We start from the raw sequence: 14,815 nt of genomic DNA, 5'->3' as shown, positions 1-14,815 counted from the left end.
CGATGATACGTGGGGGCCTCTCGTGCCAATCTCCTTCGTGACGTCCCGAATGTGATCCAGGCGTATGAGTCCAAGCTCGCTAAGAACCATCATGTGACGCATGCCAGCTCGAACGAGGAGAACGGCTCAAGCCACCACGTGAACGTGATCGAGACCGATGACTTGGTCGAGCACGTGAACGAGACCGAGATCTGCGATTTGAGCGACCACGCGAACGTGATCGAGGCCGACGACTTGAGCGACCACGCGAACGAGATCGAGATCGGCGACTTGAGCGGCCCCGCGAACGAGACTGAGTCCAACGCCGAGAATCTTCGCGTGAAGAGCGTCGGCGCGAGCCGGCGAGACTAGAGGCGCGCACGTTCTCGGCCAACGGGCGGCGATACTTCTCGATCCACCCGTATTCTTGTTCACCGAGCGGATACTCGGCGACGTGACTTCTCCACTCCTCGACAGTCGGACTCGTGCCCGGTACAAGCACTACAACCTTTAGCGAAACAGATGCGGCGCATGTCCTCCCATGCGCTGTTGCAGACGCGCTCACGATGTTCCGTGAACGAGTTCTCCTTGACGATCTCCTCGCGGTATACCAGCCAGCCGACGAAGCTTTCCCCTTCTTCTTGCGTCTGGTTCCAGCGCCGGATGAAAGCGAACCACGACTCCTGCAACGCCGCATATTGCGACACCTTCGACAGGCTTCTGCCGCAGTCCGCGGGAGCGCCGGAAGTGATCTTTCATCGTGACCAGTGTGTCCGGAGCCCGCGCTCCGGATATATCGTAGAGAGCCCATGTCCGGAGCTGGTCGTCCATCACGCGCGTGCCGCTGCTGTTGCTCCTGCTATCGACGACATCGCCGTCGTCGGTGTTCCCGTCCGCTGCTGATCCATCGTGTTGCTTGTCAAGTTCTCCGCAAGCTGAGTTGTGTCTCTCCTGCGCTTCGCAGGAGATGTCTCCGTCCCCGGTTCACTCCGCCCGTTACCCAAGTCCCCGTTTTCCATCCTCACGTAGATTGATTTGTTCTTCGCCCGCTGCTTATGTTGCGTAAGTGCAACTTTAAGAGAGGGTAATGAACTGGACCCCTCCATTACATTAGTAGGTAGATCTCTTTACATAAGTAGGTGCATCAGCATACGACTAGCGTGTGCTGAAATGCTGTCATGCCATTGGCTGATATATGGGGAGCCAGACACATCATTAGCCAATTGGACTTTGACGTTTATTTGAGTGGCCAGGTCTGTGGCCTCGGTCCTAAAATAAAGTCAGAGTTGATTTTTCCTTAAACCTAAGACTTAGTCGTCCTATTGTGAGTTTCATCAACACTATAGTGTAAGCAAGTAACGGAGTAAATATCTGGCCCGTTACATGCTCGGTGAGCAAGGGTCAACGCTTGCGTGCGTCGCGACAACCATCGCTCTTTGGGTCGTCACGACCCCGCTGCGTGACGTAATGGTGGGTTTTGTGTGCCGGATTTACGGACACGGCGCGGATGTGTGCTTCTTCCTGTACACTTTGGAGAAAGGCACATGGCGACTAGGCGTCCGGAGACGCTGCTGCTACAGCCGGAAGACTACATATGCGCCATGCTTGCGATGATTTTTATAGTGCCTATAGATGTGACTATGAAGGAAGGTTTGGCACCAGCGGGCGTATGATTTGCATGTGGTGAATGGCATGACACCTCAAGGTGTGCGTGTTCACGCCTATCGCTGTGCAGGAAGCCTGGAAAGGAAGTTGGTAATATGAGCGCGCTACACGTGAGGCCGTGGTGGCTGTTAGCGGAAGATTGGGAGATTTTGTGTAAGGATAGATGTCTGGTGGTGATGTTGAGCCTTTTGCTGGCTGCTCACCTACCCAAATTGACGTACGATTTTTTCGAGGGCGTTCTTCAAGAATGAAAGGGCGTGGCCTTGATATTGGCCGTAGCTAATGTTTGGTTCTGGTTCTCGAGGACGGAGGTGACCGCTTCTAGCATAGTCAATCTGTGCGGAGGCTACAGTCGTGTGCTGCTTCTACACGATCAATGACTGGTGGGGACTGCTCCCACAGCGGTGGCTAGCACGGGTTTTACGGGGTTGCAAGGGCGTGTAACGGCTAGAAAGGATGGGAAGCGCGCCAACGTGACGCGTCTCCGTGAAGACATTGGCGACGGAGCTAATGCCGTGCCTGTGGAATACTCGTTGGAGCATGGAGTTCAACGACCCGTGCGTAGTGAGGGCAGGTCTGTAGGGACTTGACGACAGCGCCCGTGACGGACGGCCAGGGCATTGGTTGTCGAGGGCGTCTAAATAGAGGTAAAAATATATGCAAAGCATCTGATAATTGGTGATAGGGGAGGAATAAATATACGCGGCTTTGTATTTTGTGTCTATTACACCAAATTCCCTTTGGGTCGAAGGGTTAAATTTCGAAATTTTCGACCAGCATGCTACGGCGCACAGCGATCAAGAGACAGCCCTGGACCAAGGACGCAGCCGCACGTCGCCTGGCCACGCTGGCGCAGCAACGTCAGGCACGACGAGACCTCACAGCACATGCGCGACAGCTATCTCAACAGCAGGACCCACCGTTGCCACATGAAGGAGGAGGAGACGCGCAGGCCATGGACGGCGTCACACATACAGCATCCAAGCGTCGAACCCGCGAGGAACGCATCAGGCAACGACGTGAGCACTTCTCCAAGCAGTTGATGACGCCGGAGTGGCTCATTGACGCTCCCAAGGACCTCAACGGTAGCGGCAGTTTGCTGGGCGAGGGTTGGTATGTTCTGCCGCGCCCAGAGGGCAAGCGCTGTCTCATAGTGGCCAACGGGTACCGGTATTGCAGTTGAGTTTAGATATGGGGTATGGATGGAAATTATTACTAAACCTGCGAAATGTGTCTGTGTGTAGCGGTAATACCATTGCTCGGATCCCGTCGGGGTCTATCTTGAAAAAATTTCCGTCTGCGCTGCCTTGTGGCTCTCACAAGACCAACAAGTCCAGCGACGGCTACTGCATCCTTGACTGCATCTTTCAAGAGCAAAACGGAACCTTTTACGTACTGGACGTTATGTGCTGGAAGGGATACTTGCTCTACAACTGCACAACAGAGTTTAGGCTGTACTGGATGCGCGATAAACTGTCGGAAGGAGCTGCGGGGACGGTCACACCGGCTAATCCATTCCGATTTCTGGTGGGTATCCCAATGTGCCTACAAATGATTGTTTGGCGATCCCGGGTATGGACTTACTCCGAATTTTTGGTGGTTTAGCCCATTCCGTGCTATGAGTGCGACCAAGAAGAGCATCGTATCTGCATACTCAACGACGTATCCATTTCTCAAGTAAGTTCCCTCTTGTGTGGGGACCCGATCTATAGTTTATTTACTTTTTGTGTGGCCAGAGATGAGCTTCTTTTTTACATGAAGGCAGGCCACTACGAGATGGGTCTGTCACCACTGGCACTGGTGTGGAAGGATGCTAACACCAGTCGCTTCTTTACCTACTCGGCCAAGCCATCCGTAGTGCTTCGCTTCGAAGGTGAAAACGAGTGTGTGACCTTGGAGGGCATCGTTCTTTTCACCGCCGATCAAAGCTTCATCCAGCAGCACGAGGTTTGGGTTTGGTGTGTGGAATTTTAAACTTTGAAGTGATGGTTCTTATCATTTGCTATCGATAACCTCTTGTTTGTAGCTAAGCGAAGGGGATCTCGCGAGATTTTCTTTTGAGCAACATGAAGTAGATGAGAACCAGACCCCGCATCTGACCGGTCTGACATTCGTGAAACGATGCTCGCCCCAGCGAGCCCTCCCGGACAGCTGGACTAAAATTTTGTTCCAGTACAACGCGCGATTGGGTGGAGTCCCTATTGAGCGTATCTTAGAGGTGCGTGCTTGTTTTGTCTGTGTGGAGCGCATACCTACTAAACTGTTTGCTTACGCTTAATGCTGCTTCTTGTCCGAGTAGGCCGCTCACGCGCCGATTACTGAGGTGGAGATGGAAGGATAGACCACATGAGCAGTACAATCTTCTTTCGGCTGAGCTAAACGGTGGGGGTTAGTAGGCATTGTCCCCTGATCGTGCTTGGCCGTGGCCTTGTACTAGCATGTTTCCGCGAAAGAATGGCAGCGACTGCTTTTGCTGATTCTGCTGTTGTTGCTGATTGTTTTTACTGGTTTTGTGTTTGGCAGCGGATACGATATCTCGCTTTCTGCAAGCGTCTTTGAGCTCAGTCAGACTGCTTAAGGAACGGGTGTGAGGAGTGATGGATGGTAGGCGGCTGTGCTCGCTAGAACTGTCGACTTGAGTGCGTGATCTACCTTTCTGCGGGATTTTCGCCAACGTTTCTTGGCGTTCTTCACGAGATTCAGCTAGCTTTCGCTGCTGTTGTCGCATTGCGATGATGTCATCCGCTTTTGGGATTCGAGGACGCTTTTGGCTACATGGTGTTCGCAATGGTAGACCCATGAGAAGTTTAAATTTTCGTGAATCTCGCGCAAGATACGGCTCCTGATCCAGTTCATCAAACACAAGTGCCTCTTCTAGCGGGATCGTATAGCATCCCACTGGTTTTACTGGTGTTCGTCGCAGCCGCTCTTGCTCCAGTTTCCACTGATTTTGAGGAAGGAAGTCCTCGGAGGCCATTGCCGAAAATTGATAAAACGGACGGAATGGAGTGTAGAGGTCTGATAACGATGCAGTACGCACAGCCTGGTCGCGCTCAAGCTCCCGCAGTTCTTTGGCGATCCGTGACGATCCCTGATCCTCTGCAGACATGCTAGCCTGTTCTTGCAGTAGCTGGCGTACCTTTGCAGCAGCAGCTTTGTGCAGCACCTTTCTGATCCAGAAGGCAACTTCATCCTCAAGTCGCATCCCTGTTTGGTCTCGCAAAAGTTGGTCACGATGCCAGCACGAGTGTTCGTCCTCCCGCTGCATCTGGTTAAGCTCGGCTCGCTCACGCGCAAACTCAAGATCTGCTTTACGATAGACCTCCAGGTCGGCTTGGTGCTGCAACACTTTCCTCAGTTCAGCTTGACGTACTCGGCGGAATTGAAAGGCTTTCTCTTCTCGTTCTTTCTCGATACGAGCTCGCTCCGCTTGCCGTTCCAGCTCCAGAAGCCTCTCCGCCTCCTGCTCTTCCAGCAAACGCTGTCGCTCACGTTCCCGCTCAAGTTGCTCTTCTTCCTCGAATTCTTCGTCCCCGTTATCGACACCACTGCCAGCTCGCCATCCAGATGAAGTCACCTTTCGATAATGCGCTGGCAGATTGCCAAAGAAGTACGACTGGGAGAAGTCTGTCCGGTTCGGCATAACCAGCGATGGTTCCTCAATCTCTTCGTCGCTCTCCACAAAGCTGTCGTTGTACTCACGCGAGAGAGCATCTTCTTGCGCCATATACATGAGTTCTAGCGTGATATTGGCGCTCTCATCCTCTAATCTTTGCAGTTCCTCTTTTTCCTGCTCACGTTGATTATCGATGGTGTCAACAGTGGCCTGCTCTCCTATTGCCACTTCAGGTTCTTGTGGTACCTGTTCAAACTCTTCTTCGATTATCTCATGAGTTTTAATCTTCGCGACAACTTCTCGATCGTCAAACTCGAACGAGGTCACAAGAGGTAACGGCAACGTCTCCGTGACAAGTGGCGCTGGGAGTTTCTCGTAACGAACAACACTTGCGATTCGGCTGTTGCCATTAAAGTAAGACAACTTGTTCTTCAAGAAAGTAAGGCGCGCTGTCTCGGACCTGAAATACGACTCGAAGAAGTCTTTGATGATTCCATCCGGGCTCTCTCCATTCTCGGTATTCTGTTCCTTCTCTAAAATCCCCAGAATCGCAATGTTTATTGACGCTTCGTGAGCTTCACGCTCAAGGAAGTCGCGACGATGGATGTTAAGACTAGCTGCCCACCACGGCACAAACTTGCCTGCCAAAGCCAAGATGTCAATGTCCTCCGTACATGAACCAGAGATATCGGGCAGCTCGAAATCATTCCTCATGGCCGCGATTTGAACTACAGGGTCCATCAAAGCTAACATGATTTCCTTTTGCTGAGTTTCCAGACTCATGTTTTCCCATGACGTTGGGCTATCCTTATCGGCCAGTAAACGCTTCACAAAGTGCTCAAAAATGAATACCTGCTGAAATGGCTGACATTTTTCTTCACATGGCCCCGCCTTCTCCTTTTCTTCTTGGACTTCCAGTTCGGATTGAGAAACAATACGCAGTCGGAGCTCCAGATAATCAGTTCGCGCCTCCAATCGTTCTCGTTGTAATTCCTCAGGTGGAATCGTCTGGTGGAGTTCAGTGGGGCCCAAACAGTACCAAGAAACGAAATCTTGCCATGCAGTCGAGGTGGACTGCCCAATCTGCTCGACTGGTGGGGGTGAGAGACCCACATCCGCCACTTTCTGGTGAACAGTTGGATCGATCGCTGCAAACATCAACTCCTCAGTGAGAAAACGCTCTCGAATTCGCTGGTGATGACGATGCATTGCTGCGAACCATCTTGTGAATGATCGCACTCCCAACTGCACTGCCAGTTCCTCACTCTCGAAATCTTCAATGCGTGGTACGAAAACTCCCTCTCTCTCGGCATCTTCCTGAACACATCTCGACTTGCACGCTGCCATCAACTCCACTCGTCGATCATGCTCCGACATGCGTTCCCATTGCATGAATGGAATCTCATAGGAAGGCTTTAGTGATTCACGGACCTTCTCATTCCTTTGCTTTGATTGACGCTCTCTATGTGAATGCCGATTTCTAGGTTGATAATCCAGCAATAAAATCGATTTGTCCTCATATTCTACGAGTGAGACCACTGAGACCTTCTCCTGTGCTCCAAGGTCTGGTATTATCATGCTGCTGGACCTCACAAGATTTCCAGATCTGTCCGCAATGCCCAGTTGATTTGGGTCACCGTCACATGAAGGCGATAATGACGAATAAGCGTCTCCAGCAGAAATGACGGCGCAACGAGCTTGCGATGAAAGCGAATCCGACGGATTGACAACACTCCGGTACAAACGAGGTTTCGCTTGCTGAAATCGGCTACGGAGTGAATGCTCTCTTGGTAGAAAATTTGCTTTTGCGTCACGAGCAGCCTTTCGGGCGAGACTTTTCTTCTCGTTGAGCTTGTTGCGTCGTGGCGACTGAGACGAGGATTGCGGGGGATTTCTAGCCGAATGTGGTGAGCGGGCTCTGGAATTCAGCGGCGGTCGATCCAGTATCCGCGTTGGAGATGAGCTCATAATACTTTGCAGGTTATTGGATTCGTTTTCTTCAAACTTCTTAGACGTCGGAGCTGGCTTGGGTTCTTTAACGACAGCCGTTGCAGGTGACAACCCCGGACATGGGTTATCAATAGAATTTAAGCTGTGTTCAACTCCAGGCAACGTGATGTCTATCCGAACGGAAGGAACTTTAGCCACCAACCTGCTCCCATCGTACGATTCCGGAGTGAACGCACTTGTCTTCGACATTGTTAAAAAACTTCTGCGACGCGCTTCAAATTTACTGGGCTGTTCTCCATCATTTCCGTGAGGCTTCAGTTCACGCTGAACAGCGCGTTCTCGTCCCCGCAGAAGACGCTGCTTAACAGCTTCCTTGTCGCCTGATCCGAGATGGTCGACCCGATCAATGTTTCGATCAACGTATGCGAAGAGATCCAAGAATCTATGCACAACGATCCCCAGCTCAGTAACATTCACTTTCCTCAGCAGTCACAACGGTACACCTACCCATTTGCTGGAGATATGTAGATACCTTTGATAAATTCGTGAACCTTAATCCGCCGGTGTGGGAAGAAAAAACTGAGCGAGAAGCACCACACCAGGATGATAGCGTCTTCGTCGTACGAAAAGACCCACGAGAAGTTATCAGTGACAGGCTGTGGGCTAGCGAGAACTGATGTTCCAGCTCCAGATTCACATAAAATGTCTCGCACTGGTGCCAAATGCAAATCGATGGCGTGCAGGGCACGTTTCACGACCGAGATGCAGTTTGCAGCTTGTTCCGGAAGGCGAGAGGACTTTGATGAGGCTCTTCTTCTTCCAGACGGCAAACTCCAGCATTCTACACTACCGCTATCAAAGCCGCAAAACAGAAATTGGGGAAATTCAAAAGCTGCAGCCGAAATATCGGACGAATAGGTCCGAAAGCAGGTGATTAGCTCCCACATAAAACGCTGCCCTGCACCATTATCCGACGGTGTACAGATTTTCTTTATCTGCCAGTGCTTGACTTCACCTCCTCGACTAACAGAAAGAAGCGAACATTCTCCTTCCACGTGTGCTGCTACTACACTTTTGGTGCGATCAATCAGTACCGCAACACTGTTGGAATAGCATGAGAATCAATTTTAATTTTTTCTGGCAAAGTGGTATCGTTTGAAGAAATCTTACCTGTCATTTGCATACGCTTGCTTCCTGGTCAATAAGCGACGAGACTCCATGTCGAGAGAGAAAACGTGAAGGACCCCCATTGAGTCGCCGACAACAACAAATTCTTGATTGTCGACGAAGAGATTGATCATCACTGTTGCAGTTGTTTCTGAGGATTCGAACGGTTGCGCTATCGTGATAAATCGATTGTCGAATAGATTGTACCTCCTCACTAAGCCGTGAGGAGACAGCGCGACAATTGAATCAGCTGCTATGACGTAGTCAGCAATGGGCAAGGTGCCTCCTTCCCCTATCTCGGTATTTGTTGGTCCCTGTAGCGACGTAAAGCGGAAGCTAGGAATTCCTTCCCTGAGCAAAACCACTTGGGGTGACGGCACTTGCTGATAAATGGAAATTTGCCCACCCTCGAAGCCTCCGTATCTCTTCAAAACTTCACCGTTGAATGAACCGCAAGGCAGTCGGCCCTCCGAGTCCGATAAGAGAATTTCCATGATGCAAAAACCGGTCGACCATACAGCGAACGCAAAAATACGTCCGTCAGCTACTCTTGCTGTATGAAGAACGTTGTATCGTTCTGACGGAGGGTTAAACGGCAGCGTTAGAGCAGATACGTTGAGCTCAGGCAGAGCATCTGCACCATCGTTGTTATTAGCTGATCTTGGATCGATAAGATCGACGACAGTGAACCTAGCACAGATATCAATCATCAAGACCACGTGATCACCAGTGCCGTTTGAATGCACAATATGGTGGTAGCCCTCAGTAAACGCTGCCATTTCTTGATTGTGCTCGTGTTCGCCAACTTTTCGAAATTGTGGCAATCCCTTCTTCACGATGAACGCGTACTTACAGACTTTCCTGGCCGTTTCAAAGGAACCTGTTAGTAGCCCACATACATACTGCAATCCACACTGTGTCACCTCAAATTGGTTTTGTACACGAGATAGATACTGTTGTCGTTGCTGCCGCTCTCCAAGCTGAAAATGGTGCGTCGGTCCTTGCGCAGACAACAAGGAAAACGCTGGCACGACGCCGCGTCGAATACGTGAACTACAGTACTCGTAGCAGCAAAAACTTTCTGCCCGTCATAGCTCATTCGAAGGTGGCGATAGTGGGTCTTCTTGACCTGCTCGCATATCACCATCGCATCAGCTGTAAGCGACGCAAATGGCGAGAACATTGACGCGACACCAGCACGCCCACCGATTTTGCAGCTGTATGCACTCGCAACACGCCCTTAAATCCGCCAGTGTTTTGTGCCGTAGCGATTACGCGTAGTGCCCACACTTTGATCCCTCCGTCTGTGTCTGTAGTTACGAGCTCCCGTCGGCGTGGATTCGCCAGCGCCGTGTAAAATTGTCCCCCGTCCTTTTCCACCAGCGTGTGTGACGTCAGCGACGCTCTGAGGTCTGAGCTACAGTGTGTGTATCGTAATCTCATATTAGATCTTAAACACAGCAGCAGCACAATCGCAGCCTACCAGACGATTCTGTGCTCAACTTGACCCGTCGAAGTGGCCACAACGACGGAGTAGGCATCCAGCTTTAACAAAACAGCCCATAGTCAGTAGGTCACTTGCAAATTGTAAACAGTGGCACCCACCCAGGGAAGATGTAGAGCGAACTGGTAGTGTGCGTTCTCCTCCGCCACAAGAGTCGCCAGCAGATCTCCTCCTGCAGTCAGCATGTTGCTGTACAGGTAGAGCGCGGTAGGTGTGACCACCAGCAGCTCATGTCGATCCTCATTGTACACAGAAGACACGGCATTGCACAGCGGGATTCGCTCGCCTCGCAGCGTGAGCGTCACGCAGTCGGCCATCGATGAAGCCTTGTTGAAGTGAAACGTCAGAAAAATAGAAACAATTCATCTGTGTGGGTCACACACTTTTCAGCTGCCCTCCAGTGATACGGAAGACCGAATGGGTCGTACCGGTGCCAAGATTAAGAAGGGCGGGCTGGGCAACGCCCTGCTGCGCACGCAAAAGAAGACATCACCCATCAACACGAAGGATGTGGCCTCCAGTGCCGGTAAGCACGTGTCCGAGCGCGATGGTGGTGACGCGTCGGTGGCTCTTGCCTCGTACCTGGAAGGGTCCTCTCTGGTACGACGATACTCAATTTTGGGTTGGCTACAGCCCCATATGCTGACTAGCAGATGCATTAATATTGCAGGACGACTTTCTGGCTAGCGCTGTGCTGGCCAACCGTGAGTTTACCGCTGTGAAGGAGAGTATCATGCTGATGGAAGAGGCGGACGCCGGTCCGCAGGTGGTCGAGTACGTTAAATGATTGGCGGTGTGTTGCCCAGCATAAAGGAACATTATTCAGTGTTTGTTGCTGAGTACAGGAAGGACAAGAATGTGATGCCGGAGATGACGTTCGCAGAGATGAAAGTGCCGCGTCGACCCCAATGGGACAAATCGATGACAGCCGAGGAACTTAACAGAATGGAGAAGGAGAGCTTCCTCGAGTGGCGTCGTGACATTGCCATGTGAGTGGCAAGTTTCTGTGATGAGATTGTAGACTCTGGACTAAAGCTTTGCTGTTTGGTGCAGACTGGAGGCCTCGTCCGACCACCTCGAGGTAACCCCGTTCGAGAAGAACCTGGAGGTGTGGCGTCAGCTGTGGCATGTCCGTGAACGAAGTGACATCATGGTGCAGATTGTCGACGCTCGCAACCCGCTGTTCTATCGGTATGGGCCATGTGGAGCCTGAGATTTGTACGGACAGAATGGTTTATACTAATCGCCCTTTCGTTTATAGCTCCACAGACCTGGACGCGTATGCGAAGGAAGGTGAGACGCCCCGTCGTACTCTTTTGGTCGTCAACAAGTCTGATTTCCTGGATGAACGCCAAAGGTGAATTGTATGGGTTAATGGCATGCAGGTGGCGCAGGTCTAACGAATCTTGGTGCGTAGAACGGCGTGGGGAGATCATTTTAAGAAGGAAAATATCAACTTCGTGTTCTTCTCGGCCAAAGAGGCTCAGGACGAAATCGACGAGGAGGCGAAAAAGTTGCGTCAGGAGCAGCGAAACGCCGAGAGTCACGACCAGTACAATGAAGTGAAGCCGGCTGACGCACCACAAGTTGTTGAAGCAGAAGCAGTGGATGCTACAGAGGATTCCAGCCCGTACTCGGTGCTCTCTCGTGTCGAACTGCTGGATTATGTGACTAAGATCGCCACGGAGGTGCTGGATGAGGTGGGAGTGCGAGTGAAGGATAAGGGGCTGATCAAGTTCGGTATGGTGGGCTTCCCTAACGTTGGCAAAAGCTCCGTGATCAATGCTCTGCTTGGTGCTTCAACTTACTCACACAAGACCCAGCGTGTTGCTGTCGGTGCTACTCCTGGCAAGACCAAGCACTTCCAGGTTTGCAGAAGTGTTTATGATCTTCTTTACCCTTTCTTACAGCTCCATTTTTGCTGGATTAACGCTTCTGTTGTACTTGCAGACAATGATCCTGTCCGACAAAATAATGCTGTGCGATTGCCCTGGTCTCGTGTTCCCGAGCTTTGTTAATTCGAAGGCTGAGATGTACTGCTGCGGTGTGCTCCCTCTCTCGCAGTTGCGTGATCACGTTTGTACGTTCATATATTACTTTGCTTGTTGTACTGTAGCGGATGTCCATCCTACTGATAAGTGTCTTGTGTGAATAAATAGCCCCGTGCCAGCTCCTGTGCCACCGCATCCCGAGGCGGGTGTTTGAGCGAACTTACGGAATCAAGATCCCCATCTCCAAGACGGCGAAGGAAACGGATTCTGTCGGCATTTACGCACTCCTTGAGGTGCGTACACTAAACATAAAGCGCTTCACGGTGCTGCTATAGCTCAACCCATACTTATCTTTCTGCTACAGTCGTACGCACGTAATCGCGGCTACACGACGACTGGCAAGGGAGGGCCCGACACCTCACGCGCAGCACGCGACATCTTACGGCATTACGTGAATGGGCGACTGTTGTACTGCCACCCTCCGCCGGATGTCTCGGACTCCACCATCTTCGACATCCATGATCTTGCTAAGGCTCAATTCCCCGATCTCGACGATTCCATCGTCCTTCACACCACTGAAAATGAAATCAGCGAGGAGGTCACTTCGCCGCCGGAGCCGAATGTGGATAAGAATCTGGACTTTGACACAACTGTGGAAGACAAGCGCGCTGTGAGCAAACGGTTGAAGAAACATGGCCGAAAGGGACGTAAGGGACGCGATAAGAATCCATATGAAGACTCGGATTTCCCTGGTGGTGCTGCTGGTGTCCGCATCAACTCAGGTGGCAAGAAGAAGAACCGCAGGCCATAATTCGACTACCAGCGCATGGATAGATTTTTTAACACAGGTTCTATTACATGCAGCTGCATGAAGGGCTTTAGTAGTGTAGTATTGTGAGCTTCATCTCTAAACATGCAAAAAAGAATCCCAAAGTTGATCGGTCCATTCATTCGTCCAATGTTTTTTTTGTGGTTTCCTACTTACTTCGTCGTCCTGCATGCACGCAGGATCAACGAATGGAAATGGTCGAGAAGCGAGGCCACACAATGAAAAAGAAAACATTGCTTCGCCGCTCGACCATTGCTTTCAGAAAAGAAGGAAGGGGGTCGAGCTGCAACGTCCGCCCCTGCTACTTCCACCAAGTCTCCTTTGTTGTAATTTCTTCAGTTTTCCATCTCTCTTCGTCTAACTGCCAGAAGGGACAGAGGGGTTCGCAAGCGACAGGAACGGCAGGATCTAATTGCCCTTGTGGTCTTCATCAATGGTATCCGCGTTGTACGTGAAGCCAGGGAATTGTGCCTTGTTGCGCTGCGTCTCGCTCATTGTCGTAGTGACGACCGAATCCACAGGCTTCTCAGCAGTGAACTCGACATCGAAGTTGCTCGTGTCCATGGAGCCCAATCGGTTAGGCGGTTTGAACTCTGGCTGCACTTCCTTACGAAGCACAGCCTCCCAGTCAATTCCTTTAAAGAACGGGTGCGACTTGATCTCCTCAGCATCCGTGGGGCCGCTACCAAGACGGTCCGCCACCTTACGCGTCAACAGACCAGTTAGCAGGTCCTTGGCCTCAGCCGACATGAATGACGGAAACCGCAAAGGCGCGTTCAGAATCTTGTCGTACATACGCTGCATGTTCTGGTCGTAGAAGGGAGGAAGACCGGTAAGCATCTCGTAGATAAGCGTACCGAGACTCCACCAGTCCACAGCCTTGCCGTGTCCTTTGTTCTCCAAAATCTCAGGCGCAAGATACTCGGGGGTTCCGCAGAAAGTCTTGGTGCCACCCGTAGCGCCGGCGCCCGTGACAGCTTCCTTAGAGAGACCGAAGTCCGTGAGGCGAATGTGTCCCTCAAGATCCAGCAGAATGTTCTCGGGCTTCAAGTCACGATAAATGATGTCATGCTTGTGAAGCTCCTGCAGAGCGAGGATAATCTCGGCGGCAAACAGACGTGCCTTCTGTTGCGAGAATCGACGGTCCTTCTTGAGCCAAAAGAAGAGCTCACCACCACCGCAGTAATCCATGACCAGGTAGAGCTTGTCGGGGGTCTGGAAGGCGTATGTGAGACTGGTCAGGTACGGATGTTTGATGCTCTGCAGGATGCTGCGCTCCGTCTTGGTGTGTAGCAGCTGGTTGCGTTTGACGAGCGCAGCCTTGCGAAGCGTCTTCATGGCGTAAATCATCTTGGTGTCCTTCTTCCGCACCATCATAACTTTACCGAAGGAGCCCTTTCCGAGCACCTTAAGCAGGTCGAAATCCTCCACATTCACCTTAGTCTGCGGGCGCGCGGGGCCGTCCATATCTTCAATTGCCACCTGCTCGATCGGGCCTGAGTCGTCGTCTTCTAGGTCGGCTGCAGCGATGAGGCGACACACACGAGAGATAGAAACCGTCAGCAAACTGAAACCTTCATACTCACTAAGTGCATGATAAAGTGCCACGTACACTCCTCCTCAGACTGCTGCTGCTGTTGTTGCTGTGCCTGCCCCTGGCCAGGAGCTGGCGGGGGGCCGTTGGACGGATACGAGGGCGCGGCGGGCGCACTCTTGCCAGCGTCACGACCGCCGTTGGCGTAGTTTCCAAACTTGAAGCCGCGCGAGTCGCTCTTGATAGGTGGGCGGAGGCTCTTAGCGCCCTTGGATCCCTTATTGCCCATGCTTGTCTGGTGGAAGAGGAGAGGGGAGGGAGGGAGAAAATGTATCGGACGAGGAAACCTGTGCCGATGGACGAATACGCGAATGAGCCCGACAACAGCACAAGGAGGAGGACACGTGGGGAAGCCGCTGTACGTACCGGCCTTTCCTTTACGCGCGAACAAATGCGGACTGCGACTTCCACCCCGCGTCCCGACAACGTGCCTCACAATCTGACAACTTGCACACAGCTATTACATCAAATCTTCTTCTTCATGCGACCGACCGAGAAAATTTAGCGAATTGTAGCTCTT

General features: G+C 51.7%; 5 protein-coding genes across 5 annotated transcripts; 2 read left to right on the top strand and 3 right to left on the bottom strand.

The window, feature by feature from the left end:
- Positions 1–2,422: 2,422 nt before the first annotated feature.
- On the top strand, positions 2,423–3,985 carry PITG_18424 (snurportin-like protein; the record flags this gene model as incomplete). Its single annotated transcript, XM_002896311.1, has 6 exons — positions 2,423–2,808; positions 2,889–3,171; positions 3,281–3,321; positions 3,381–3,591; positions 3,671–3,883; positions 3,968–3,985. 6 exons carry the CDS (start codon positions 2,423–2,425, stop codon positions 3,983–3,985), a joined length of 1,152 nt encoding a protein of 383 aa, XP_002896357.1.
- Positions 3,986–4,033: 48 nt separating this feature from the next.
- On the bottom strand, positions 4,034–9,087 carry PITG_18423 (uncharacterized protein; the record flags this gene model as incomplete). The annotated part of the gene is made up of 4 exons (XM_002896310.1): positions 4,034–6,825; positions 6,898–7,652; positions 7,718–8,233; positions 8,381–9,087. 4 exons carry the CDS (start codon positions 9,085–9,087, stop codon positions 4,034–4,036), a joined length of 4,770 nt encoding a protein of 1,589 aa, XP_002896356.1.
- Positions 9,088–9,296: 209 nt separating this feature from the next.
- Positions 9,297–10,198, bottom strand: PITG_18422 (uncharacterized protein; the record flags this gene model as incomplete). Its single annotated transcript, XM_002896309.1, has 4 exons — positions 9,297–9,509; positions 9,584–9,794; positions 9,861–9,922; positions 9,983–10,198. 4 exons carry the CDS (start codon positions 10,196–10,198, stop codon positions 9,297–9,299), a joined length of 702 nt encoding a protein of 233 aa, XP_002896355.1.
- A 100-nt stretch (positions 10,199–10,298) lies between these two features.
- PITG_18421 (large subunit GTPase 1) lies at positions 10,299–12,683 on the top strand (the record flags this gene model as incomplete). Its single annotated transcript, XM_002896308.1, has 9 exons — positions 10,299–10,481; positions 10,552–10,655; positions 10,727–10,870; positions 10,935–11,072; positions 11,143–11,238; positions 11,299–11,749; positions 11,832–11,961; positions 12,041–12,165; positions 12,237–12,683. 9 exons carry the CDS (start codon positions 10,299–10,301, stop codon positions 12,681–12,683), a joined length of 1,818 nt encoding a protein of 605 aa, XP_002896354.1.
- A 426-nt stretch (positions 12,684–13,109) lies between these two features.
- Positions 13,110–14,524, bottom strand: PITG_18420 (protein kinase, putative; the record flags this gene model as incomplete). The annotated part of the gene is made up of 2 exons (XM_002896307.1): positions 13,110–14,221; positions 14,314–14,524. 2 exons carry the CDS (start codon positions 14,522–14,524, stop codon positions 13,110–13,112), a joined length of 1,323 nt encoding a protein of 440 aa, XP_002896353.1.
- Between the last annotated feature and the right edge of the window lie 291 nt (positions 14,525–14,815).

The sequence above is a fragment of the Phytophthora infestans genome, genomic scaffold, assembly GCF_000142945.1.
Source record: "Phytophthora infestans T30-4 supercont1.62 genomic scaffold, whole genome shotgun sequence".
Taxonomy (NCBI): domain Eukaryota; phylum Oomycota; class Peronosporomycetes; order Peronosporales; family Peronosporaceae; genus Phytophthora; species Phytophthora infestans.
Note: the sequence above shows the minus strand (reverse complement) of the source record. Positions and strands in the feature narration are given on the sequence as shown.